This window comes from Cheilinus undulatus, linkage group 6 (assembly GCF_018320785.1).
Source record: "Cheilinus undulatus linkage group 6, ASM1832078v1, whole genome shotgun sequence".
NCBI lineage: Eukaryota > Metazoa > Chordata > Actinopteri > Labriformes > Labridae > Cheilinus > Cheilinus undulatus.
Window position 1 is genome coordinate 17,919,832 of NC_054870.1, and position 26,947 is coordinate 17,946,778.

At 39.9% G+C, this 26,947-nt stretch overlaps 1 protein-coding gene across 2 annotated transcripts in view; it reads left to right on the forward strand.

The window, feature by feature from the left end:
* The window catches only part of LOC121511054 (spectrin beta chain, non-erythrocytic 1), a 187,238-nt gene that overhangs the window by 73,218 nt on the left and 87,073 nt on the right, over positions 1-26,947 (forward strand). Inside the window, exon 1 of one of the 2 annotated variants that reach the window (XM_041789562.1) lies at positions 7,727-8,771. The exons of the other annotated variant lie outside the window; for it this stretch is intronic. Coding sequence (XP_041645496.1) covers positions 8,525-8,771 — 247 coding nt within the window. The 5' untranslated portion in view covers positions 7,727-8,524. Of the gene's footprint in view, positions 1-7,726; positions 8,772-26,947 lie in introns of those variants that run through there. 2 annotated transcript variants of the gene reach the window in all.

A 26,947-nucleotide genomic window follows, 5' to 3' on the forward strand; every position in this document is an offset into this window, starting at 1 on the left:
AAGATTTTGTAACATAACAGCTGCAGCGAGCAACAAACAGGGCCCTCCCTTCTCTTCTTTGGGCAGAGCCTCTTGATGTATGATCAAAACACATAAATTATCTGGTCCATTCCCTGCTTTAAGGCCATGATTTTACACAGCAGTGAGAAATAGTTCAGGCCTTCACACCATCATCACTACTTTGACATTCATGTAATTCTTAAAAAAAAGACAAAGGTCAATAGGTTTGTTTGTTAGCACATCCTTGCTAAATGTAATCTAATCCAATCATTTAAGCTGCAATGTGGAGATTTTAATTTATGATATACTCCACATTGCTGATATATCAGCTGTACACATCTGCAGAAATGTTCCTGCTTGCTGATAACAATATTAACTATTTAAGATAATATCTGCTGATACAAATGTCATACTGCTATTATCATGCAAGCCCTAGTGCTTATGTTTGCCAGATTAACATTATCATAGTACAGATTTGTTAAAAGTAACAATGCAACTTTTGTTAGGTCAGCCTAAAGGACTAATTCAGTCAGGAAATGCAAGCAATTTGCAGTTATAAATATCTCTTTATTAGCAGTTATTAATTAGCAATTAATGCTGTTATTTATATTTGGGCATGTGGCTGCTCTGGGATCCTCTTACTCTTCCATGAGCCTACATGGAAAATATCAAGCAGGAACAGCACAAATTCCTGCTCTTCCTATGCCAATAAAGAAAGCCTAAGGTAGGGAGAGAAGCAAGACAAACTCCATACAATAGCAGTCATCAGTTACAACTGAAGTCAGAAGCAGAATACAGGAGGAGCTGGGGTGGAGGAGGGTTGCAAGAGCAGCTTGCAGAGAGAACAGCAGAGCCTGACCAGGCAAGAACAGTTCAGATGAGGCAGCATGAGAATGACTGGCCAATAGTGTGCTTAGAGCAAACAAGCTGGCCATCAGCTGATTAGGGCTTGCATTGGATGATCTGATCTGGGCAGAGCTTGACTCCATGACCTGCCTGAACTAATGCTAAATGCTTGATTTAATGGCTGACGTGGCAAATTGACAGTCATTTCCAGTTTTTTGGGAATGCCAATCAGATTTCAGGGGGTCCTGTTTGGCAATAGCTGCCACTGGCCTAGCCCCCAAAATAGTGTTGCTACTGCTATTTGCTGCTTAAACTCATTAGGGAGTTAGAAAACAGGTTATTGTTATTTTAATTGCAATAGTTTTACCATGTACAGTGTTGTCTCCTTAAAGCCACAAAATCACATCAATAGATTATTCTTGTTGGGGTGTTTGTTTACAGAATTAGCATGGTAGCTCCATTTTCTGCTGAAACTATAAAGATCAGTACAGTCAAGTACAAGCTTCATGTTCAGATGTGGGCCATTTTTTTCATTTTATTTACTGCGGGCCACATTTGGCCCTGGGCCAACGAATTAAACCTATCAAAGGACTCTACATTATAACTCTTCTTTAATGTCACTCTTAAGTGTAAGTGAGTATTTTGCATTGAAGGTTTTTAATCTATAAGAGCAGAAAATCTGAGCTTTAAAGCAACAGCGCCTCAGTCAGCCGCTCTATAATTAGAACCAGGAATAGACCAGGTTCCCCACAGAGAAGAGCACACATGCACACTTACACGCACACACGCAAAAAGGAGTGTCCATGTCTCACGTCCTGTTCAGAGTACCAGATGGTGGAATGCTAAGAATGTTGGTGTGCCTGTTTTGTTTTTTTTTTTATAAATGTGTTGGTGGTTTTAAAAAAAACATCAGAGAAAGGGAAAGTAAAGATTTTGTCTTGTTTTTATCTTCTACATTCCTATCCTTCTTTTTTCTTTTCCATCCTTCTTTCCTTTTCTAATCCTAATATGTTGTCTTTGTACTTGTTGTCAATTTGCTCTTCATGTTCTATAATCTTACAGAAGTGTAATAAGGGACATTTTTTTCAGTTTTTCTTGATATTCTTTTTTCATTTGTTTCTTTCCTCCTTCCTAATATAGCAGAGGTATTTCAAAATAAGACAATCAAACTTTATTGATATACTGATGGGATAATGAACAAGTAATAGCACCAGAACGTCAAAGTTCATGCAAATTTCTACAGTTAACTTTCAATTCACATATTAACTGTCCTCATTAAAACAAAATAAATGATGTAAAATCAACAAGAAATGGCACATTAGGCACAGGAATACAAAATATGAAGGAAAATGTTATCTAATTTAATATATATCCTTTCTACATGATTTCATTTTCAAGTTTTTGATCAAATATGTTTAAATACAACTGAAAATTTCTTACAGTTGACAGGAGAAAGTCTCTCACACTACATTTGAACAGTCAGACTGTTTTGTCATCCATCATGGCCGCCGTCTGCCCTGTTTTTTTCTGCTCTGACCTCATAGGAATGTCTTTGTGTGGTCAGGAGGGTGAGTCGGCATGTCGGTGTGAAATTCATCACTGCGGCGACACAAGTTTGAACCCTGAAAACACACAGTTAGTTGTAAGATGTTGTCACTGGATGTCTGCAGATATTTTCAGATAAAAAAATCACACAAAAACCAGGGATTTTTATTTCCAGCAGCTTTTGACCCAGTAAAAAAATGTTTTAATGTGTTGCCCGGGAGGCCCAGCCCTGGCCCTGGATTTTCGGGACAAGCGGATCCAGCGGTCTGACTCTGCTGAGGCTGAATGAATGGTGCATTTGGTTTGTTGGCGGGGCCGCCCTGAGGGGCTGAGCCACGAGGAAGCCAGATGATGGGAGGAAACATGGCGTGACGCTCAGCATGCAGGCAGCACAGGACGCGTTGTCATGTACACATTATACACAGAACATAAAGAGCGTTCCTGACTGTTTCTGTCAGCTGCAGAAACATTTTCTCCATCTGTTGTCTGTTTGCTGTGACCTCTGACCAGATGACCTCTGCTCTGATGGCTGCCTGTAATGCTGCTCAGAATGAGAGTTTCAAAATCTCTACAGCGTTTTTACAAATGAAGCTGCCCTGTGGGAATCTGATGACCTCAAAATGACTCTGATTTCTCTTTAGGTTTGATTCAACTTGATAATCAGTCTTTACCTTCCTTTCATAACTATTATGAAAATCAGCTGCACTGTGACCAACACCCAAACATGTGTTGCTTCTTCTCTGCGTTTAAATGCATCAACGTTAATCCACTTGTCTTTCAGTCTTCAGAGTGACTCACTGGTTGGTGGGATCTTTGCTCTGCTTCTGTATGCTTGATTTACGTCAGGATTGTCCGTGTAAAATACCTGGTGCCCTTTCAATCTTAAGGTTAAAGATAATCTTCTCAGTTTAGGAGTTAATTACGACACCATCTACTCTTTGGGACTTTTTATTTCATCAATAAGACTTAATTCTCATGTTGTGTATTAAAGAGGAGTCAAGGGTTTTCCTGGTCCATCTTCTGTGACGTTTCTCCACATGCACAACACTCTTGAAAACTTTCAGAACTATTCAGAGTGAGCTCCATGTGTGAATGCAAACATCCAAGTTTACTGGTACTTTTTTCTGTCGGCCCCTAGAGCCGATGTGTTAATGCAGCAGGAAATGTCCATCGCAGTAAGCAAGTGGGGTGATGGCGTTTACATCCTGCAATCAGCACACAACTCATGCTATCTTTATGTTGTTTCATTACATTTTCTGCTCACCAAACAGCTCAGTCATGGATCCTGTAAATCCATGAATTGCTCATAGCGCTGATTTCAAGATAACAGATATCACCATGGTGTCAGACTCTGTTTTATTGTCTGTCCTTTCTTGTGTATCATCTTTTTTATGTCATGCTTTGCCTCCAGGAGAACTATTTCTAAGTCTTTCTCTCCATGGGTCATGGTCTTGGAGTTATTTTAGGGTCACATGAATATTTGTTCCGTGTATTGTCTCAGAGTTGAGATCTTCAAACTTTTGCCCCCCTTGCTGCTCCCTGTGTGTCCTGTCAGTTCATCAGGAAGTGTAGTTGAACCTCCTCCAATCAGCGAAACCTTCCTGTGCCTCCACCTTCTTTCCAAACCTTTAGTCTTTTCCTGCAAGTAAAGCTGCAAATGTGTGGTATGGGATGCTGTGTTTTTATGTTGGGTTGTATGTTGTTAATAGACTGCAGGATCAAACAGGAAGTGCCGGCAGAGCTCAGACAGGAAGGACATCTCCACAACAGGCTCTAATATTAGAGCTCAGATATTCTCAGGATGTTTGGACGTCCATGTGAGAGCGATGAGATGGGACAAAAATGTTGGAATCCTCAGCCAAACACACTTGCACTCACTCCACCAGCCTTCCCTGTCTTGGAACAGCTCGTCCTCTCTGCACACACAGCCTTATGTTCTCTTCATTACATTTATTAGCATGACAGAGCAGCACAGCCACAGTGTCAGGACCAATTAGACAAACCAGAGTGAGTATTTTCACATGATATGTGCTCTGTATGCATACTTAAGCCTGTGCTTCTCTGTTATTTGTCCTTCAGTTGGTTTCCAGCCTAGAGAGAATCAACATTTTCAGCAGCATTGCTCACACTCAATAGTTTTGTTTTCTAAAACATGAAGTCTCTTGTGAGTTGTGTGCAAAGATGCTATCATAGGAGACTGAGGTTATTTGTGGACATCCTGCATTACAAATTACAGAGGTTATAAATGTGGTGCGTGTCATCAGTTAACACGGTGCATACTTGTGCATTTTCCATTTATATTAATAGATTAATTTTTTTCATCTGACTGGCTTTTAGCAGTGTCTCAGTTTCAGGAAAACACACCCTGTCTTTATAGAAATGTTAAAACCATTTTTAGATGGAAAAGACTTGTGCAGATTTAAATTCCTCTAACAAAAGAGGTTGCAAACAGATATGACACATAAAAACAGCAAAATTTTCAGACATTGTACCAAATATTCTCTTTGGCTGAGCTCACAGCTCTCCTATTTGACCTGTTATGAGCTACATGGAGGAAGTTCACATTACTATTCTAAGGTGTTTCCCCCCAGCTTTTGTGCTTTTACTCATCATGTTAACATCCTCTCAGGTGCAACTTTGAGTACAAAGAAGTGGTATGGCATAATTATGTGTGGCACTTTCCAAATAGAGTTTAAAAAGAAATCTTTATTGTTTGATTTTTAGAGGTTTTGTTATCCACAGAGGTCTACACCTCTCCAAAACAAAAACCTTTGTTATAAACTAGTTAAATCATTGAATGAGCTTAATGTTTGACAGTCTATTATCTCACTCTGCAGAGTTCAGCTCAGGGCTTTTTTTGCTGAGCTGCAGCTAACTTTGGCTTAGCTCGGCATTCTGATAAATTACATCCCAACAATGTCGAAAGTAACTTATGATTAGAAAATTAGTTAAAATATATGATTAAGATGCTGTCACTTAAAGTTGTCATCTTGAAATGATGTAATTTTTGACATTCCTAGCATGTTGTTTCCCTGTTGATTAAAGGAGAACAATCAGACTAATCCGGAGAGAGGAAAATGTCATTTTTCTTGTGCAGTCAATGCTAGGATAAGCTGTCATCTTCCAGACCAAGTAAGCTATACAGTATGTGTCTGTGGTTAAATGATGCCAAGTTGGTTTGCCAAGCATGGCTAATATTGCACAGTGTAAGTAAGCTTCAGTTAAGTTTTTTTTTTTATCAAAATACCACCAGCCTGCTCTTCTGAGGTCCTTTCAGCACACTGTGCTGGTTTACATCGAGGCAGTAGAGCAGGAAGCTGTAGCTTTAAATGAAGGCAGGTGGCTGCGTTAGAGTAGACACAACATTAAACCTCCAATGTTGACCTACACTAATAAAAATATTATGATTTTTTTTTTTTACCAAGTTGTAATTCTGGTGGCACTCAGAAGGGGATGACAATTAATTTTGACCTAAAGAGCACATCCCTAGTCTGTCTAATTCTGCTGATTATGTAGAATATATGTATCAAGCAGACTAATGAGATTCATATGATGTAATTTCAGTTTGATATAGTTGTAAAAAATTCACTTTCAAAGGACTGTAAGATCATCAATAGTTTTACAGATGCCACACAAACAGAAGGGGAACTAAAGGGGAAACTTATCCTCTGAAACAAGATACATGTTTTGGAAAAGATAGTACAATGTCTCTCTGCTTTCACAGTGGCATACAAGTCCATCACTTCTCTTTAAAGGTCACATATATTACCCCATTAAGACAAGTTTATATCAGTTTCAGAGGTCCCCAAAACATGCCTGTGAAGTTTGTTGCTGAAACAACACTCCAGTAGAGGATTTTTGCATGTCTTAATAACCCTCTGTTTCAGCCCTGCTCAGAAAAGCTGTTTCTGTGTCTGTGGCTTTAAATGTTAACTAGCTTTTTGACTCTGCCCCTGACTCCTCCCCTCTCAGGAAGTGATGTGGCTTGATGGATCCTGAGAGGACGATCAGGAGAGGAGGACGGAATTTTCTTCCAAACGAGGGAGGGCCAACAGAACCAGGGGACGGGGACATCATAAGGGGAAAATCTGAGAATGGCTTGTGTCAGCACACATTTTCTGAAAGGTTGGGGGGGTGGGGGGGTGTAGGGGGTGTTCTGGTTCTTGAGGGGATTGTGGACAGCCCAGGACCACATATTTTTGCTAGAAATGCCTGAAAAGGTGGATTTTGCATAATATGTGACCTTTAATGTCTCATTTCAAGTTAAAAACTCACATTATGTTATTTTCCTTTTCAACCCAAAGCAAGTGTCTTTTTCCAGAGTTAAGTATAATGTACGATCTACCTGAAATTCCTTTTTTTCTTTAAGCATAAAAGCAGGTCCATACCTAAGAAGACAGTCAACAGTCTAAAATTAAACACAAAAAGTTAGAAATGCAAAATAGTGGAATGCAACAAAAAAGTAGATCAATCATGATTTACTATAGAAGTTGTGAGGTTATCACAACTGAAAAATGTAATGTCTGACAGCCCTTATTATGATCCTTTTGACTGCAAACAAGCATTATTTGAAAAATTGCAAGTGGTAGAAGTTCCTTGTGTAGTTGTTGTGTCTGTTTACATAAATATTGTTGACAACTGATGATATTTTAGAAGCTTAACAAGTTGTCCATTTGCATAGGGGAGGATTTCACTGCTACCCCTTTTAACTCTGTTTTTAGGGATAAGAGTAAAAGTGAAAATGGGACTGAATGTGAAGCGTTAGCATCTTCAGGCAAGTTTTGGAATTTCATCGTGAAGTTAAAATTTTTTAACAATGTGGGTTCATTTAAACCTGAAAATCCCTGTATGATGGCTGCACTTCTTTGTTAAATTACTGTGAATTAACATCTGGTTACCTACTTCAGTTTGCATTGAGCCGAAGGTAAAACATTTTCCTACTGCATTTTAGATTTTTTTTTGACAGTGAAGGAAAGTTAAAAAATAAAATAATTTGAATTTTATTTTAAATTGTAATTAAATACAAAATCTCTGCATTCAAGCCAAATCTGCCTTTACATTGTCATCTTTACATATCATTAGTGTCTTATCTCATTTCAACAGGGCTGACTGATTTAATCTTCAGTGTGAACACATTCAGCCATCAGCTTTCTCTCTCTCTATTTGTCTTTCTCTCCTGCCCGCCCCTTATGCTAAAGAGTCGATGACATCACCTCTCAAAGTGAGAGTTGTGATTGGCTGCTGGGAGGAGTAGCTGCTCCCTCTGACAGCCCCTCCCCCCTCCACTCTCCCTCTGTCTGAAAGGTGTTTTCAGTGTCTGCGAGCCGCCACTGCTGCCGCTGCACGCTGGAGGACAAACCCACGCTTTCATTCTCTACCTCCCTCCATCTCCTCCTCTTCCTCCTGCTCTCCTTCTCTCACTGCACTCCACCTTTTCATTGTGCTGCTTCCTCCGGCGGGGGAGGGTGGGTGGATTCCTGAGCGGAGGGGCGGTGTGATATGTGAAGACGCTGACAGATGGATGGATGAGGAGCAAACAGAAGCATGATGCTGCCACCACCGTTGCCGTGGTGCGTTTGCTGAGCCAGCGATTTCTACCTTAACACTGGTGAGACACAGAAAGAGAGAGAGGGACAGTGAGGTTCATCTTTTATGTCACTCGCCCTCCATCACTCTGTTGCTGTCTTGGATTGTCTCCACTGAGACTGCAGCTAAATCTTGGATTACTTCTCTACCATTTCCATGTTGGAGTGCATTTGAATCTCAGGTTGATAATAAGGATTACTCTGGCTCTTTAAAAGCTCATTTATTCTCCTTGGTTTTTGACTCATGCGCTTGCAAACTGAGTTTTCTTCACTGGACACATTGATCTTGCTGGATCTTCCTTTGCAGAGTTTTTTGAGGCTGCAGGAAAGTTCATTCCCTTGAAGGCTCAAGTTTATCCTCTTGGACTCGACCTTAAACTGTTGAAACTTGAGCAGCAAAACTCCAACTCTGGTTTCCTCTCATCAAATCAATTAGACTCAACTGGAACCTCCTTGGGAACTCTTACATTTCCTTCCTGAGTCTGTCCTCAATGCCTCTTTGGACTTGTCTCGTCTAAATATTTCACCGTCCTCTCTGGATTTTCATCATGGAGCTACAGAGCGCTACCAGCAGCCTCCCTGGCCCTCTTACCCCTGGCCCTCTCTCCCCAACTATGGACTATGCCGGCCCTCTGTCCCCATCATCAGGCGGTCCAGGCCCGTCTCACGCCAGCCCTGTACGGGGTCCAAGCCCCAGCCTTAGCCCCATCAGGGGGCCCAGCCCTGGCCCTGGATTTTCGGGACAAGCTGCCTTCAACTACAACCAGCTGGAAGGAAGGTTTAAACAGCTACAAGGTAGGATTGGAGCTCGTGTAGGAAATCTGTCCCAGAAAAGGATCATTCTGGAAGTTTGGTTGAGGGGGAAATTTAATGTGAAGTTAAAAAAATATCTTAAAGATGACAAATGGCTTCAAGGGAGTGAAACACGAGGCAGCTCGAATTCCCAGAAATGTTTTCAGGAGGTCCAGAGTAACAGCCAGGAAAGCTTCAACAAGTCAGATCAGAGCATTGGCAACGTTTTTGTAGATGTTTCACACAGTAGTCTATGCAACTAAGAGACTATTTAGGGACTAACCTAAGCCCCTAAAACCCCCAAACTTCAAGACAAACAGCAGCTGGAAAACAACTTTATTAAAGTGGAAATAAAAATCCCAAATCACTCAAATATTTTCAAATGTCTAGTCCAAACTCAGTTCAGTCTGTTAAAGAGCACAGAAACTTATAAACGAAACGTTACAATGAAAACTTGTCACAAAGTTCAGTTGTTATCATTTGAGGTTCATTCATGTTAATTTTTCATAAAATTCTTATCTTAAAGGAGTCAGCAGCTCTGACCTTATCTGAGCAAACTCTCTGTATCAGAACCACTCCCTGATGTACATCAATACTGTCACACTGATAAAAGTGATCAGCAGGGCCGCTGGGTATTTAGTGCCTTGCTGAAGGGCAGCATGCGAGGCGTTGTTAAGGGATGACATAAGTATTTCCTTCCCAGTCAGCTGGCACACCCACATTTCTTCACAGAGTTGTGATCTGACCAGAGACACTTCAGCCTTCAGGGTGTGAATCATTTTACATGTTTAATATCTGAGGAGTGACACATGTGCCTGATTTATCTCGTCATTAAAAATACTGTTAAATCTATCAGACAGTTTTGGTTAAAAAACAGCAGCTTCAGCTCTTAAGTGGAAACAGAAGAGTCTGAGGAGCAGTAAGGGGACTTTCAATCATACCTAGACTAGTAAAGTTTGTGGTGTAGACAGTTGGCTAAGTGATTAACTTCCCTCTGCTGCAGATGGCTAGTTTTAATAATGAATGAGGACACTCATTTACACAAGTGCTAATAATTTCTTTTTAGGATCAATATCCACTGGACCTTACACCTGATCAGCGATAGAACAAAATACTTTCTGTTGAACTTTAATTAATGTGCAAAAAACAATATCTATACAGTATAATATAGATATACTACATTAAATAAGTCATACCATGAAACTTGAAAGAGCTCATTTATAACTACATAGCCCTTACTTTGAATGTACTACAGTATAAAAACAATAGCAAAGAGGGTTTGCTGAAAATTCATTTAAGATAGCTAAGGATACAATGCCTAAAGAAAGCATTCACCACCTTGGATGTTTTTATTGATTTTATAAATCAATTATGGTCAATATAATCTGGCTTTTTTGGACAAAAAAACTCCTCTCCATTTTTCTTAGCAAAATTGCCCAAGGTCTGTCAGGTTGCCCAGAAGTCAGGCGTGAACAGCCCTTTTCAAGTCGAGCCACAAATTCTCTGTTGGATTGAGACCTTGGCTTTGACTCAGCCACTCCACCTTGTTGTCTCTGAAGAATTTTTTTATAGCTTTCACTGTATGCTTTACGTTACTGTCTTGCTGTAAAGTAAATCTTCTCCAAAGCCGTAGTTCTCTTGCAGACTGAGTAAGATCGTCCTCCAGAATTTTTCCTATATTTTGCCACGTTGATTTTACCCTCTACCTTTACAAGCCTTCCAGGGCCGGCTGCTGAGAAGCATCCCCACAACATGATGCTGCCACCACAGAGCTTCACAGTGGGGATGCTGTGTTTGTGGTGATGTGCAGTGTTTGGTGACCACCAAACATAGCGATATTTGTCTAATGGCCAAAAAGCACCATTTTTTCTCACCAGACCAAAGAACTTTCTTCCACTTGACCATGGAGTCTCCCACATACCTTCTGGTGTTTTGGCTGAGATTTAATATGAGGCTTGTAACTCCGCCAGAGTAGTCATAGGTGTCTTGCTGGCCTTTCTCACTGGTCTCCATGCATGGTCACTCAGTCTGTGGGTACAGCCTGATCTAGGCAGATTTACACATCTGCAATGTTCATGCCTTAGAGGTGTTTTTGTGTTCATCCCCTTACTTAAACTTTCAATATTTTTTTCTCTGAGTTGCTTGTAGTGTTCTTTTGTCTTCATGGTGTAATGGTAGGTAGGAATACTGATTAACCAGTAACTTGAACTTCCAGACACAGGTGTCTTTATACTGCAGTCACTAGAGTGACTTTAGACCAACTGTGAAGCTAATAATGATTGGCTGGACCTCTGTTGAATTAGGTCAGTCAATTTTAAGAGGGTGAATATTTACGGAGTGACTTATTTTACATGAAATATTTCATTACTTTGCAGAAATCTGTTTTCACTTTGGCATTAATGAAGGGATTTTTGTATTTTTTTTTCTGTCTAGAAAGCCAAATTAAATTGACGATGATTTATATTTATAAAATAAAGAAAAGGTAAAATAAAATCCAAGGGGGTGAATACTTAGTATATGCACTGTACATAATCATGCCATGCTTTTCAACTTTTTTTGATTGATAAAATAACCTGATACAAGTACAGATGACAGTTTTTGACTGTTACCAATCATACATCTTTCTCTATCTCAGTGTCTCAGCACATCTATTTGCAGATGACTGTTCCCCGGTGAGTCTGCTTCTGCTCAAGCTTTCAATGCCTCTAATGAGTATGTTTTAACTTTTATTGTCTTATTTAAAAAAAATCATTGATTCACTGAACAGTTTCTGCTTTAAGACAACTCTTAGAACAAACTCTTCTAGCTCAAAAGAGAGCTCCTTCATATTAAATACAAGTGGCACAGCAACAGATGTCTCACATCAATAAAAGGTTTTTATTCCAGGACATGTTCAAGGAGAATCTTGAGTGTAAATTTCTGGTCAGGCTGAATTTAGCTGAAGGTTAATGGAGTCTTTTTACTGATTGCAGCCTCATTGATGAGTTGATTCTCAGAAACCTTCAGTGGTGTCCCTCTTTGTATCATAAAGTGGCTCACTGGCTTGAGGCCAGGTGAAGGTGGGCTCAGCAGGTGGACTATAAAGCTGTAGGCTAAGAACAATTTGATTTCTTCAAGCAGATTAAGGGCATGTTTTGTGGCTATTCACACTTACTCAGCTACCTGATTATCTTAGTGATTTTGGAGGGAATGGAAAGCTATGCTATGTGTTCTTATATACTCAAGGACTTACACCTTAAGGAGACTTAACCCTCAGAGAGTTTTTGAATTTGGTTTAAAGTTTGTTTGGAGAATGGCGAGCTATAGTGTGTTATCTTGAAGAGATCATAAAGTTTCCTGTTTTATTGCTGAGATGGGGTGTGTTTATGTGTTGATATGCAGTACTAGAAAGGAAGACTTGAGGACATAAAGAGAGTGAAAAAGACTTTCTAAAGTTGTGACTTCTGTGCTGTTATGCACTTCTGTTAAACTCAGTTCATTAAAAACCTTCTATTCTAGCAGCTAATGATGGAGTGCTGGTTCCTAAAGTAGTTGGAGGTTTTTAGGAATATTGTAATGTTTCATTATTAGTTACTTTTGGAACTCATTATGAACCAATTTTGGGTAAAACCTTCTATTAGAAATTGTGCAGAAAATCCAGTCATTAAAGAAAAAATATTCTGTTGTTGGATCCAAATGAACTTGTGATTCCATCAAATCATTGTCTGTTTGACCATCGTTTTTTTAAAGAGTTGATCTGCGATGAATGATCTAATTTTTAATCAGCAGGAATTGTTCAATATACCATCACCAAGAGTCTATTGTATGTGAAATTTACCAAGTTTAGCTCTGAACACATGGCAGAACAGTTGATATTACAGCCTCTATCTGGAAAGACTTCTTTTAGGTAAAAAGTTGGATAAAATCATTCAGGAAAGTGGTTGCAAATGAATACCCTAACTTTGAGCTTCTAGTCACCATACATACATAGAAATAAGTTTCCCCTGTACTTAAACAGGTGGTAGCTGAGCAGTTTCAAGTGCTCTTTGAGGAACTCTGAGAACTCTAAAACCCTTTACTAGGTCTCTATATCTTCTTTTGTTTTGAAACATGCATTTATTTTTTCATCAATCACCAAAAGGGCCCAATTTGGATTTCAAAACCCATATTTTCCCTTTAATGTCTTCACTCATCATAGCACAAAGCCCACAGACTGATAAATAAGTCTCAGAATGAGTTGTGAATTTCCAAATTTATGTGTTGTCACGTGTGGCTCAGGTGGTTCAGAGCAGCCACTCGTAGCCTAGAAGACCATTGGTTCAATTCCCAGTGGGGTGATGAATATGGCTGCAGTCAGTGATTATTGCACTGCAAAGAGCTTCAGATGTGAGAGGGTGGAGACCGAAAAAGAGCAGAGCAGCACTTCCTCCTCGTTAAGGAGAGTATTGAGCGACAGCTCCCCTGTTAGAAATCAGGCAATTACAGAGGGAAACAAGTCATCAAATCTCCTCCTGAAGAGGCTCAGGGGAGATTTTTATACAAAACAGGCTGAATGATGAAGCTAAACACTGAAGAATAAGGCAGTCAGGATTTGCATGCTTTTTATTTTCTTAACATAAAGTAAGAAAATAATATGTGTTGAATACAGGTTTTCTTTTACTTTGTTATTGAGGAGAACACACACAAAATGCTCAAAGTAAACACCCCATTACCGTATATGATCAAAACTAAAGCTCATGCTGCCCACTTAAGGTTTTAGTCTGTAATTTGTTTATATTTAGGGTTTAGAGAAAGTACTTTTTTGGATGAATTTGTGTAGTTATGATAATGTAATAGATCTTTAGAAAGATGGATGAATGGATGGAGGGATGAACAGATGGATGGAGGGATGGATGGATGGATGGATGGATGGATGGATGATTAACAGATGGGTGGAGGATGAATGGATGGATGGAGGGATGGATGGATGGATGGATGGAGGGATGGATGGATGGATGGATGGATGGATGGATGATTAACAGATGGGTGGAGGATGAGTGGATGGATGGAGGGATGGATGGATGATGGAGGGATCAATGAATGGATGGATGGAGGGATGAATGGATGGATGGAGGGATGGATGGATCCATGAATGGATGGATGGAGGGATGGATGGAGGGATGGATGATGGATGAATGGATGGAGGGATGGATGGATGGATGGAGGGATGGATGGAGGGATGGATGATGGATGAATGGATGGAGGGATGGATGGATGGATCAATGAATGGATGGATGGAGGGATGGATGAGGGATGAATGGATGGAGGGATGGATGGATGGATCAATGAATGGATGGATGGAGGGATGGATGGAGGGATGGATGGATGGATGGATGGAGGGATGAATGATGGATGGATGGATCAATGAATGGATGGATGGAGGGATGAATGGATAGATGGAGGGATGAATGGACAGACTCAGTAGATAGTCGATGGATGTTTACATTCATTTAAATAAAAATAAGGGGATGGATGAAATGATCTGCCAAAAAACAAGAAGTGAGGTAGCAGGATAATGAACAGACAGACCTCTATGATATGTTGAGATGTCATGATATCAGAATTCTAAACCTGAATTTGATCATATAATAATCCAACAATCAGATAAAGCCTTGGATGTTTTCTACTTTATAGTCTATCCACGTAAAATAAAGTGAAGAGGGGAAAACAGCCAGGCAGTCTGCATTTTAGCTCAAACAACAAAGACATGTATGTTTCCTACACCAGAGTTTAAGACAAATGTGTAAACAAAGAAAAAAAGATAAGGATATACTGTACTATACTCAGTTTATATAAACCAACATTTCACAGCATCAGAGGAATAGAGAGTCAGTATTCAGACTGTTTGTGTATCTGCTGTTCATCAGCAGCAGTCTCCAACCCTTTGTTTCTAAATTCATCGTGGGTGGGGCTTCATCTCATTACATTTATTTTATAGATTATGACAGGAAGTGATGTAAAATGCAGAAAAATGATTGAGGACAGTTAAAACATGCGAACAGTCCTGTGAGATCAAATCACATGAAAAACATACAGCCATGCTTTCAAAACAAAACCATCATCCCTCTGCGCTCCCATCATCCCCCTCTTTTCCTGTGTTCTCCTGAGCCAGCCAATCAGCAGACGTCTCCGCGGTTTTGGAGCCCCAGAGCTCTACGTGTGTGTCGATTATGTGTGCATGAGGTGGGGGTGAGGATTAACAGAGGGGAGGGGGTGTGTCTAACATGGTCTGGAAGGCGCAAAAATGTCCAAACCGCATCATCATCCCTCCTTTTTTTGTCTCCTTCTGTGTCCATCTGAAAGGTGTTAATCCAGCCCTCTGTCCTCCCTTTCTCCTCTCCTCTTACTCCTCCTCCTCCTTCACCTCATCAATGTTTCATGAGCCCGTGCAGGGCGTCTGTCATTGCCCTGATCATCCCCTGCTCCCTCCCCTCCCTCCATCCTCTTAGTGAAATTAAAAGGAGGCTTCAGCCGTCTGGTCCTGATAAAACTCACACAAAGGCGAGAGGAGGAACGCTTCACATCTCCTCATACTCCTTTATCAGTATCGAGTTCTGTTCATGTAAGGAGTCTGAGATTTCCTCTCTGCTGTTCTCACACCATGTGATGAGGTTCCCCTCATACACATGATTTATTAGAGTATTTTAGCTCTGATGTAGTAGTACCAATCCACAAAACCCTCATGTGTTTACATCTTACATGAAGAACATAAAGAAGCAGAAAAACATTTTCAATACGCATTCTGCTAATAGAAACCTGATCTTTCTATCATGTCCTACAAGTATATTTAGAGATTTTCTTATCGTGGAAATACATGTAATTCAACACTTATTTCAGTTCATACACTGTAAAATTCATTGGATTGAATACATTGTTGAGAATTGAGGACTAAGATGAGATTATTATTATTACAATTATTGATATTGTTAGAAAGGAGTTAAAACTTCCTTGTTACAGCTCCTTAAATTTAAGTATTCTTTTGCCTATATGGAAAAGAAAATATCAAATTATTTATCTAAGCCATTCACATATGCACTGCTGAAAATTTCTAGAAGACGTCATATCCTGTGGTAAATTTTCTGGATATGTCCTGCTGTGTTGTCATATGACCACAGCCAGAAACTTAGAGGTGTTTTTTGACTTTCACCTCACTTTCACATCCCACATCAATAAAGTGTTCCTGTCCTGCTTCTTTCACATCAGAACCATCGCCAAAATAAAAACAATACTCACTCAGTCAGACCTTGTAAAAAAATCCATGCCCTAATTTTTTTGTAGACTTGTTTACTGCAACTCACTTCTTTCTGGTATGGATCAAAAGTCACTCTCTTCCCTCCAGCTAGTTCAGAGTGCAGCTGCTACACTTCTTACTGGTTTTAACAGACGACATCAACCCAGTTTTAGTTTCACTAGATTGGCTTCCTGTTAGTTTAAGAATTGAGATTTTTACTGATTACTTTTAAAGCATTAAAGGGTCTGGCTTCAAGCTACATTTCGAAGTTACTGATCCCCTTAGGTCCTTGGGTGGGTGGGGGGAGCTCCAGGTCCTTCCAAAGTTGAGACTTGAAACTAAAGATGATAAGGCCTTTTCCATTAGGTCCCCTCGACTTTCCTGGTACCTGACGTTCCTGGTATGTGATCATGTGAACAAAGTTGGAGCCTTTTGATTCTTTGCCCTTCCGATCTTGTGAAGCCTTGCAATGACTAAGAGCCAGAGGCGCGGACTGGACTCCGTCATGACAACTTCTCTTTGGCACATCTCTGGGTATTGTTGCAGGCCTGGTGATTGTCATCAGGAGGCCAGAGCAGTACAGGACCAAGGTTGACTGGGCGAATGCCAATCTATCCATACCTGACCTGTTGCATCAGTGATAGATGCTACTGTCTGAGGCTCTTTTTGCCCTCCAGCCCTCTGCACCAGCTACATGACTGAAAGCTACAAATGCAGATGCAGTTTTTAGGATGTTTTTAGGAGTGTTGATACTTACTTAAAGATGGACATTATGCAGTTTAAAATTTGTGTTTTCATTTTTTTTTCTATAGGCAGGTTTATGTTTTCACTAATTTACCATTTTGTGCTATCAGGTCCAACCAATTGTTAAGTAATGATGATGCAGACGTCACACAGCAAGTAAAGTCTGATGAATTTCTGGCAAGGTTGTGTCATTATTAATAACTAATACTGTAAAAATGTCTAACTTTCAAAACCATATAAACAAAGTTTTGTTGTCAGGTGTTCCCAAGGTCAGGTGTAGTCTTTTTTTTAGAAGGAAAAAAAAACATTATGGCCAGCCAACAGAAAAACTTGTCCAACCCATCTGTCATGGCCTGAAGTTTGAAGGTGAGATTCAGCTCCCTAAAAGTTGACAACATGGTAACAATTTCAGAAACCCTGACCTGAGGTGGAGCGAGCAGTATCAGTTACAGCGAGAGAGAGAGAGAGAGAGAGAGAGAGAGAGAGAGAATGGAGTTATTGTTGAGTGTTGGAGCTGAAGGTGGCGTGAGCGAGTGTTGGAGGAAGGAGTGTGTGTTTTCATCCATAGTGTGTGTGATAGTCTGAGGAAGAACAGGGAAAACACCCTGAGCGTACGTGTCTGTGCGATCACGTCGTCTTGGTCCACTCGAGATCTGCAGCATGAAAGGAGTCTTTGATTTGAACGCTCCACTGAGCATGCTCACAGCAGCGGTGGGGGGGGCACGTCCAGGTCAAAGCAGAGGAAGAGATCATAAAGTCTTGAAATGCATTGATAAAGTGTGTTTGTGGGTCCTATGCTATCAGATGTTATTAAGAAAAAGGTGAAGTTCACTCAAACCACAAGCCACTGAGATCTTATCAGCTAATAACTGGAGTTTAATCAGTTTCTCTGTGTTTTATTAGTGTGCAGTTGGAGTAAGTTACTGACTTCAAGAGGCAAGTCATAAACAGGCGTAGCATAAGTTATCTCCTGCTGATATCAGATACTTAAAGTGGTATTTGTAGCTTAAGCTGGAAAGAGTGTCAGGGTTTGTAACCAGGTTATGAATTTTCTTTAACAGACTTAAGGGATAATGATGCTGCTTTTACCCTCAGAGTATGATGATGTCCATGGGAATGCTAAAAACTACTTCACTGACCTGCACCCTCTGCAAAAAATGTGGATTGTGCTTTAATATTGTTCAGTACTGCAATGCTAATTGACTTTGATTCAAGGGATTAAAAACATCTTATGAACTTCATATTTGAGTATAATTTCTTTTAACTTTTGGTGTTTTACACATTAAAAGTTTGTTTTCTTTAACATTTTGTCTCCTCATTTGCCCCACTTATCTCTCTTTCCATCTTGCCTGATCTCCTCAGAGCTTCCATCAAACCAACACCAGCCAGTCTTAAGGTATTTGATAGCTAGTCTGCTCTTTATCTGATAAGTTAAATGTTTACATGCACAATAGAAATGCACGAGTGACTGAATGTCCTTTTTCTCATAACCATAGTTCAGGCAGTCTTTTGAAATTTGACGAAAAAGACACTGACATATTCACAGTCGTTCACTCCACAAGAACACACTGACAGTGGAGGCTGCTATGTAGAGTGTCCATCAGCATTAGCGTATCCCATTCCTACACACCACTAATGGAGCAGTGGGAGCAATTTGGGGTTAAGGGTCTTACCCATGGCCCTAAAGATGTCTTTTATTGTGCTGGCTCAGTAAAGTAGTAAACTGTCATTTCAATTATGGCTTGGTTCAGTGTTTTCAAGATTCGTAGCCTCACTGTAGACTATTTAGCAGCTCCAATAACAACCGCATCTCATGTCTTCCACAAAGAATATTTGAATGTTGATATCTTTAAAGACCTATGGCTTTGAATTACATATCTAAAGAAATCATATAATGAAATTTTTCAATAAGATCAGTCAAGTTTACTTCCTATCAGTGGTAATATTGCTACAGCAGGCTGCCAACGGTTTTAGCTGTACATTCGACACATCTGGCCTTGATTTTAAGCTACAGATGGCACTGGAATGTCTATATTGATTCAAAATGTACTACGCATATGCTGTATACCTTTTTAGCTACGTACTTGTGTTACCTCAAATATTTTCAAAAGTTGTCAAACCCAGAGAAATTCTTGATTTTTCTTGTTATTATGGACGCAACATGGTTATGGTTGCCATGATTTTATTGGATGATAGACCAAGGACTGTAAAGCCCAAAACACAATGGTGCCATCCAACACATGTCCAAACATTCTTCGCTATTATTTTCTATGAACAAAACCACTCTGGCAGCCGCCGGGTGTGCATGGACGCATCAGGCCACAGTATGTTACGCCACTGCTCTATTCCTAGTGTGGCCAACCACTGCTGGTGGAGTGTTTCTCTAAGCAAGCAGCTGATTTGTTCATCTCGGCTGCTATAGAAGCAGCTCTGTTTGAGAGCACAGAAAAAGAAATGTAGCACTATCTTTTGTCTGAGGTACAGAATAAGTGAGAGACCTTGGCTGCTGATGAAATCCCACTACTGCTATTGTTTTTCACTTACCCAGTGAGGCAGGGGATGACCTAGAGTGGGCTTTCACCTCTGGTATTAAGCATCTTGCCTAGCAGTGACTGGTGGGGAGTTTGACCTTTAACGTGCTGATATCGGTGTGTGCTAGGGATGTCAAATGAGATGTGTCACATGACGTGATGCGACTGTGCGGCACCAGCGTGATATGGGCTTCACAAAACGAAATGTTAATTGGTTTTGGTAGCTGCTCTGTAGCTGTATCTCATTCATGTTTGCTGTTTATTTGAAATGGACCAAGATCAACCACACATTCTATCGCCCAGGCTCCCCCTTTCACTGCCTATCCTATCCTCCTATCCTGGACCCTTGTAACAGCGTAGTCCTACAAAACATTTTCTAAGCTACCTAGCACTGCCTTTGTTTCTTACAAGTTTTGTCAAAGACTGCACTCCATAAACTTAGACAAGGAAGCACTGTTTTTGTTTCATGGATGAATTTCTCATAATGAGGGAGAACAGCTGTTAAATGTGGCCTTCCTGGTTTGTGTTGTGAGTGATCCCAGAATAATCTGCTGGTAGTTTACAGAGCCATCCAGAAAGTCCACTTTTAACAGCTTTTCTCCCTCATTATGTGAAATGTATTAGTGAAACACAAATAGGTGAATAGGGTTAAAAAACAAACAGAAAAAAATGGTAAAGTGGAAGTGGGCTGAGCTGAGCAGCTTCTTCTTACCCGTCATCCTCTGTCACTGTTTTGATTGAGAGCCCCCTGGCAGAAGCATCTACATTCTGTTCTTACATAATTTTCTAAAATATTTTTGCTGGAGACATGCTGTCATGTGGCAGTGTGTTGTAATTTACTATCTAATCCAGAATGTCGACAAGCTTTCTCCATGATGTAATGCTGAAACAAACCCAGTGATACTGAAGGGAGGTTATTGGATAATGATATATGTCTGTGACACTCTGACACTTTCATTAGCATCATAGTGACACACAAAACATGCATACACACCCAGGGAGTGCGTCTTCTCTCAGCATTGAGGAATTCAAGTCTTTCAGCAGCGAGCGGGCTCTGTGGTGGAGTTAACATGATCACTGTAATGAAGAGAAGCTGATTTATACGGAGCAGTGAGTTTCCTGCTGGCTGACAGCAGAGAGAAAGACACCGATCTGCGAGTCAGCTCATGTTTCCTCTCTGACAGCGATGCTGAAAAGAAGTTTGTGTGCTGATGGTTTCAGAAAACAGCAGCATGAGGGGGAAGGAGGAAAGCATGGAGTCTTATAGGAAGTGTCAGAGAGTGAAGGGAACAGCAGGGCACACATCAGCTCTTGGATTGTGTGTTTCTGTTCTTTCTGAGAGGGTTTATTACAAGAAGCAGATATAAAAAATGACTGAAAATATTTGGCACAAGTAGGCATGACTGTTTAATTTGTGTAACAATTTAAGAAGAGATGTAGGGATGCAAAGATTACATGGCAGTTGCTAATCTGACTGTGTAATGTGTGAACATAACTGTGTATTAAGTGTTGTGTCTTTTTCTCAAGAACATAAACTTTGTTGTTTTCTCATTTGTTATTGCACATTTAATGGTTCAGTTGTGTTTGGTCATAAAACTGAAAAAAGCAGCATCAGATTTCTAAGTTTTACTCAATATTAGTGTAGTTTTGCAACAAATGTGTGTCATTTTCTGTCTGTGTCTCTTTATATGTACTAAAGTTTAGAGGTGTGCATTGTTCAATCAATTTAACTTTTAAGTAAAATTATTTACAAAATATATTTCCTTATTCCCAGAATGCACTTATTATCCATCTCTGTATTTGTTGGGTAAAACAAGTCTATTTTTCCATGCATTATTTTTGCTTTCCTGAATAGCATGTTCAAATTTAAAGGGCCTTGCTATTGAAAACAGAACCTATCAAATCATAAAGATGATCCATCTGATTTAAGTTTTTGACTGGCCTGCTATAATGTGTTGAGCCTGGTTTAAACATGTGCACTGAATCCACATTGCAGTTGCACCAACGTCATTCTAAGCTGTACATGCTCATGCTCTGGTGTGTCTTCCCAGTATGCAGTACTCTGCCAAGTAGCTGGTCTGTAGTGGGATCTCTATACTAGTGGTATTGCCAGTTTCTTGTCCTTCATATTCTCTGCTTGTTTGTGCACAGGAAATCATAGCAGCTGAAAATGAGCTCACTGTGTTGGAGCTGTGAGATGTTGAGCAGCAGTTGGTTTGCTGCGGTTAGGACTAAGAGGAGATATCAGTGGAGATAAACTTTGCTCTGCTGAGTTAGTCAATGCAGAGGATGGGGGGGGGGGGGATTTTTGTGATTTTGAGGCCCCTGAGAGACACAGATGAGGAAATACACCTCAGATATTTTCATTTCATTGCAGACACAAGCTGATTTACATTTTGTTTCCCTATGGAAGCCCTTTGTACCACCGTTCTAGTAAAGCTATCCATGCTTTCATAGCCCTTACAGTAGCTTTTCTAGTGAGCATGGAACTTGGGGACTTTTGGGGGGTCTTTAAACATTAAATCCACACCAGTAACTCTGACATTGATCATCTTTTTGCCCATTTTAAAATCATTTTTCAGTAGTATTGCATTCCCAAAACAGATGTCACACGGGCTGTGACAACCAGTGGCAAGCTGTTCAGTCGTCATGTCATGGTTTGCAGAACAGCGCATGTGTAAACACTTTCTAACTAGAAAAAGAGACAGACAGCCTGAGATGTGGCCCTCTGTGTCACTGCAGACAGGACCTGTTTTTATTAATGGCTCATAATCAGCCAGTATAAAATAAGCATATTGACTTTTTTTGAAAATATGGTATATTTTGAAGACTTTTGGTCACAGAATGATTTCTTTTCACTTTTTGGTCCCCAAGAGATGGGAGAACAAGGTTGTGCAAAAAAGGGGGCTTTTGACATCATTGTTTACGTTAATCTTTGAGTTTTAATTTCCGTTTAGTTTGTTTCTTTTATCTTCATAGTAACATAACTTTTTTTAAATTCAAGTGACACCACTGCAGCACACATACAGTAGTCCTGAAGCTCAGGTTGTCCTGAAAAAGGATGTGTAGAGCTTGACCGAACCACAGGGTTGATGATTTACAAGCTTTTATTTGAAAGCAAAACATTTGCATTAAAATGCCCTGTTTATGAATAGAAAGGGTAAACAAAAAGTAAATATTTGAGTCTCATGTCATGGTTGTACCAGGGTTTTTTGGTGGGCCCCAGAAGATTTCAAGTCTTAAATTGGGCCACAGCACACTGAAGGTTAGGAAAGGTGTGTGTCGACTTTACTCAGAGACTGACAGTTACCCTATGCGACCCAGCAGACCAATCACAGAGCTTTCAGCCTGTATTGCTTTGACACATAGTCACATTTAGGAGGACAAACATGATAGGCCATGTCCATAGGCTTCTGCCTAGATTCAGGACTACACAAAACAGTGTAGATTCAACTCAGAAGAATAAGTCAGGGTTTAGGTCCAGTCAAACTTTCTCATATATCAAATCATGCAGATATCAAACCTGAAAATGATGTAAAGGAAACTGCAAATTTACATACATTGACTAAAAAAATGTAATGTAATGTAAATGTTTGCAACAATACAACAACACCACAGATTTCAGATATTTTTTTTCCAGAGTGATGCACATTTAAACATTAGTGCAACACAAGCAAAAATGTAAATAGGAGGACGCAGTCAAAGAGCTTAAACATTAAACAGCTTTAAGCTGACTGTCACTGAACAGAGGGTAAGTCCAGAGTGTATGGAAATATTTTGTTTGTCATTAACATCAACATCTTCATCATCGGTATCATCATCATCACTAGAATTGATTTCATTAAAATATGTAGATGCTTATGAAAGAGTCATAAAAGTACCTTATCCGGAGGTGAAATACAGCCTTTAATGGTAGAACATAGCAGTGGGTTGAAATGAAAGATCAACATTCAGAGACCTCAAACACTTTGATTGAAACAATTACGCTGTGTGTAACTGAGAGCCTGAGACCCGACTGTTTCAATAAACTCTGAAACAGTTCAGTCTGAGTAAACATACGGCTTCAGTCAGTTTAACAGGCTGATCATCCGTCAGTGTGCTCTCAATGATCCTCTGTGTCTGATTCTGGCTCTCATTCCCCTCTGTGTGTGTCTCATTCACATTCATTCATTTACACTCTGCTCTCATACTTCACACAGTGGCAGGGGTCAGTTTGATTGGCCGACAATCTGACAGATTTGATATTGTGGCTCCTGATTGGTTGAATGGATCCGTCAGTCTCCTGCTGTCTTTCTACAGGATGTTTGCTTTTTTTCCTCAGCAGCAGCAACATGAAGCAACCTAAAGGTTTTCTTTATGGATTTTGTTCCTCCTCATTAGCATAAGTTTTAGCTCATTTGAACTCTTCTTAAACATTGTTTTACATCTTTGTCTAAACTCTGAAGTTCTGTCATTGACTGAAACGGTTCTGTTCATGCTGGAAATAGATTTCTAAATCCTCTCCAAACCTTTTTGCCCTAACAGATCCACACTGACAGCCCTCTCCACAGATTTTATGCGAAAAAGGATTAGACATACTTCTATTTCCACCATCAAAGGAGCCCAGAATGCTGCGTGTGTTTACTTTTAGCAAGGAAGAAAACCACCTCTAGCATTCAACGTGGGCTAAACTTCAGGCTCTATGTGGGGTGTGTTTCACCCAACACATATAACATAGCTGGAAATATATGCATTTGTAATGACAAACAAAATGACTTTTGTGACAAAAGTGAAACTGACCGATAAAAACACAAACAAAAACAAAAACCAAAGTCAACAATTTAATGCCAGCTCTGTTGACATGAGAAACAGCACAAAACAACACACTAGGAGCAGGAAAACAGGAAGTGATGCCATACGCTCACTGTGTCAGTGGCACCCAAGCCTCTGTGCTTATGGGCTAGTACTTTTGTGACATCTAGCCAATCAAACAGGGCTGTGGGTGGGGCAGGAGGTGAGACTGCAGAGAGTGAAAAAACAGAGGGAAAGACACCATCAAAGCAGAAACAAGTGACCAAATTTATTGGTGATCAGTAAAAAAATGCCACAAACAGATAATCAGCCCAATGCTGTACCCTCTGATTGGCCTGGTTGATAAACAGTCAACCCTTATATATATATATATATATATATACTATATAGACACAAGTTTTTGGCTTTCTGACCATTATACCAACAGGGGCTGTAATGACATTGAACTCATCAAACCATATGTTTACAGTCCTTTCCTTGTGCCCTTGGGCACAGTTATTTGAATACAAAAGGCCTTCAAAGCATAGCATTGTCCAAAACGTCTTGGTATGCTGAAGCATTATGATTGGCCTTCACTGGAGATAAGGGGCATAGCCCAAACCTTGAAAAACAGTCCAATACCATTATCCACCAAACTCCACAGTCTGGACAGTGCAGGCAGGTAGGTAACATTCTCCTTGCATCTGCCAAACCCAGACTCACCCATCTGGCTGCCAAATAGAGAAGCGTGATTCGTCACTCCACAGAATATGTTTCCACTGCTCCACAGTCCAGTGTCAGTGTGTTTTACACCACTCTATCTGATGCTTGCCATTGGACTTGGTGATGTGAGGCTTGCATGTAGCTGCTCGGCTATGGAAACCCATTCTTGAAGCTCCTGTCTCACAGTTTTTGTGCCTGCATTAATGCCAGTGGAAATAAAAACCTCTTCATCTATGGAATCAGCAGAACATTGGCGACTATCACATACCATGCAGCTCAGCAGTGGTTTTGATTTTACGTGGTCTTACATGTGGCTAAGTTGCTGTTGTTCCTTAACGCTTCAACTTTGTAATAGTATCACTGAGAGTTGACTGTGAAATATCTGGAAGGGATAAAATTTCACAAACAGTCTTATTGCAAGGGTGATGTCCGTTACGGTACCACACTTGAAGTTAATGAGCTCTTCAGAATAACTCATTGTGTATCACAAAAGTTTGTGAATGGGGACTGCATGGCTAGGTGTTTGATTGTGTACACCTGTGGCAACACTGAAACACTTGAATTCAATGATTAACAGGTGTGACCAAATACTATTGTCCATGTATTGTATGGTTTATTTCTATACAAATGTAAGATAGGTATTAGCAGTTCTAGATCTTTATAATGTGAAAGTAGGGGCCTTTTCAGTGACTTTATGTCCGTATTTCAAAGAGAAGCTCTATATAGCACTCCATGTCCTAAAACTGCTACCAACTAACCGTAATTAGAAAACATCAGCTCATCTTGAGTGTCATTATTTGACGCACTACTGAAATCCTGGAAAATCTTGGTTGATTTATGGTATAGATTTTGCTCCAAACTGAATTTTTATGATCTGGGAAAGAAGCATTCCCTGTGTTGTAATTTAAAATAATACAGACTAATTAAAAAAATGCTTGCCATTATACAGCCCTAAAACTTTAAAGTTAATCTGTAGTTTGACATTTTTTATGTTCTTCAATACTTTATACCACTTTTTTAGAACACCATACTCTCAGGCATTAAAATTATTTATAGAATTTCAGATCTATTATATTAGACAGGTATAAAGGAGAGGATTGAATACATCAAAAATTGCAAGCAAACTCCTTTACGCTGCCTAATTTGCACAAATACAGCATTTTCAGCATTGAAATGTTGTTACATTTATTTTTGATAACTTATTTTAAAAGAAATACATGGTGTGGATAGGACTTTTATATTTGCATCTATGGTATCAAAAGAGGTAATTTTGAAATCCTGGCATCTTGACACCCTTAACAGCCTGAAACTTAAAAAGAGAGAAAATGGCAAATCCTCACATTAAAGAAGTTGGTATTTTCACTGATCTTTTCTGTAGTTTTAAGTGATTGAATACTGAATTTCAAAGTTTCACTACCAAAGAAAGCATGATATATGATCTCACTGTGGAAACCCTCTTTTTGGTAACAAGGGGTCCATTCATAGAAGTATAGTAAAAGCCCCTTGTACTGCAGTGGACCCTCTATGTAACACGTATGTTGGTCTACAGCTTAGATTACCAGATGATGGCAGAAAGAGTACAACTACATTATAAGAATAGCATTTTCCATGTTAAATTCAGAATTAAACAATATCAACAAAATTAAATATATGTAACAAGAGAAAAGTGATCTTTTTTTAAGAGCAATTATACAGTTTTTGTGTTAACTTAAAAGCATGTAGAACACAGAGAGGGTCACACTATGCAGTCAGGCTGTGAGTGATCTTCACTGAACTAAATGCAGTACATAAAATGAAATAATGATTAATAGCTGAGTAAACAATGAAGCCAAAAACACACACAATGAGGGTAATATTCGGCAGCCTCCTGCTCCTCCTGTGGGGGATCAGGAATGCTGAAATCCTGGAATTGCAAAACTGGAAGTGTGTATTTTGATAAGGTTATATGATCTTATGTGTGTGCGTTCAAGTGTGTGTTTTTGTGCATGTTTGGTTAATGTCATGCGATCCACTGTGAATGGCCAGAGCTGGGTTGGATGTGGAAACATGCCACAGACATGGGAGACTGAGCAGAGCCCTGTGTTTGTCCGTGTGCGTCTGTGTGAGTGTGGGTTAGTCAGGCAGACGTATCAAACATCTGTTTCCACTAACAGACACACAGA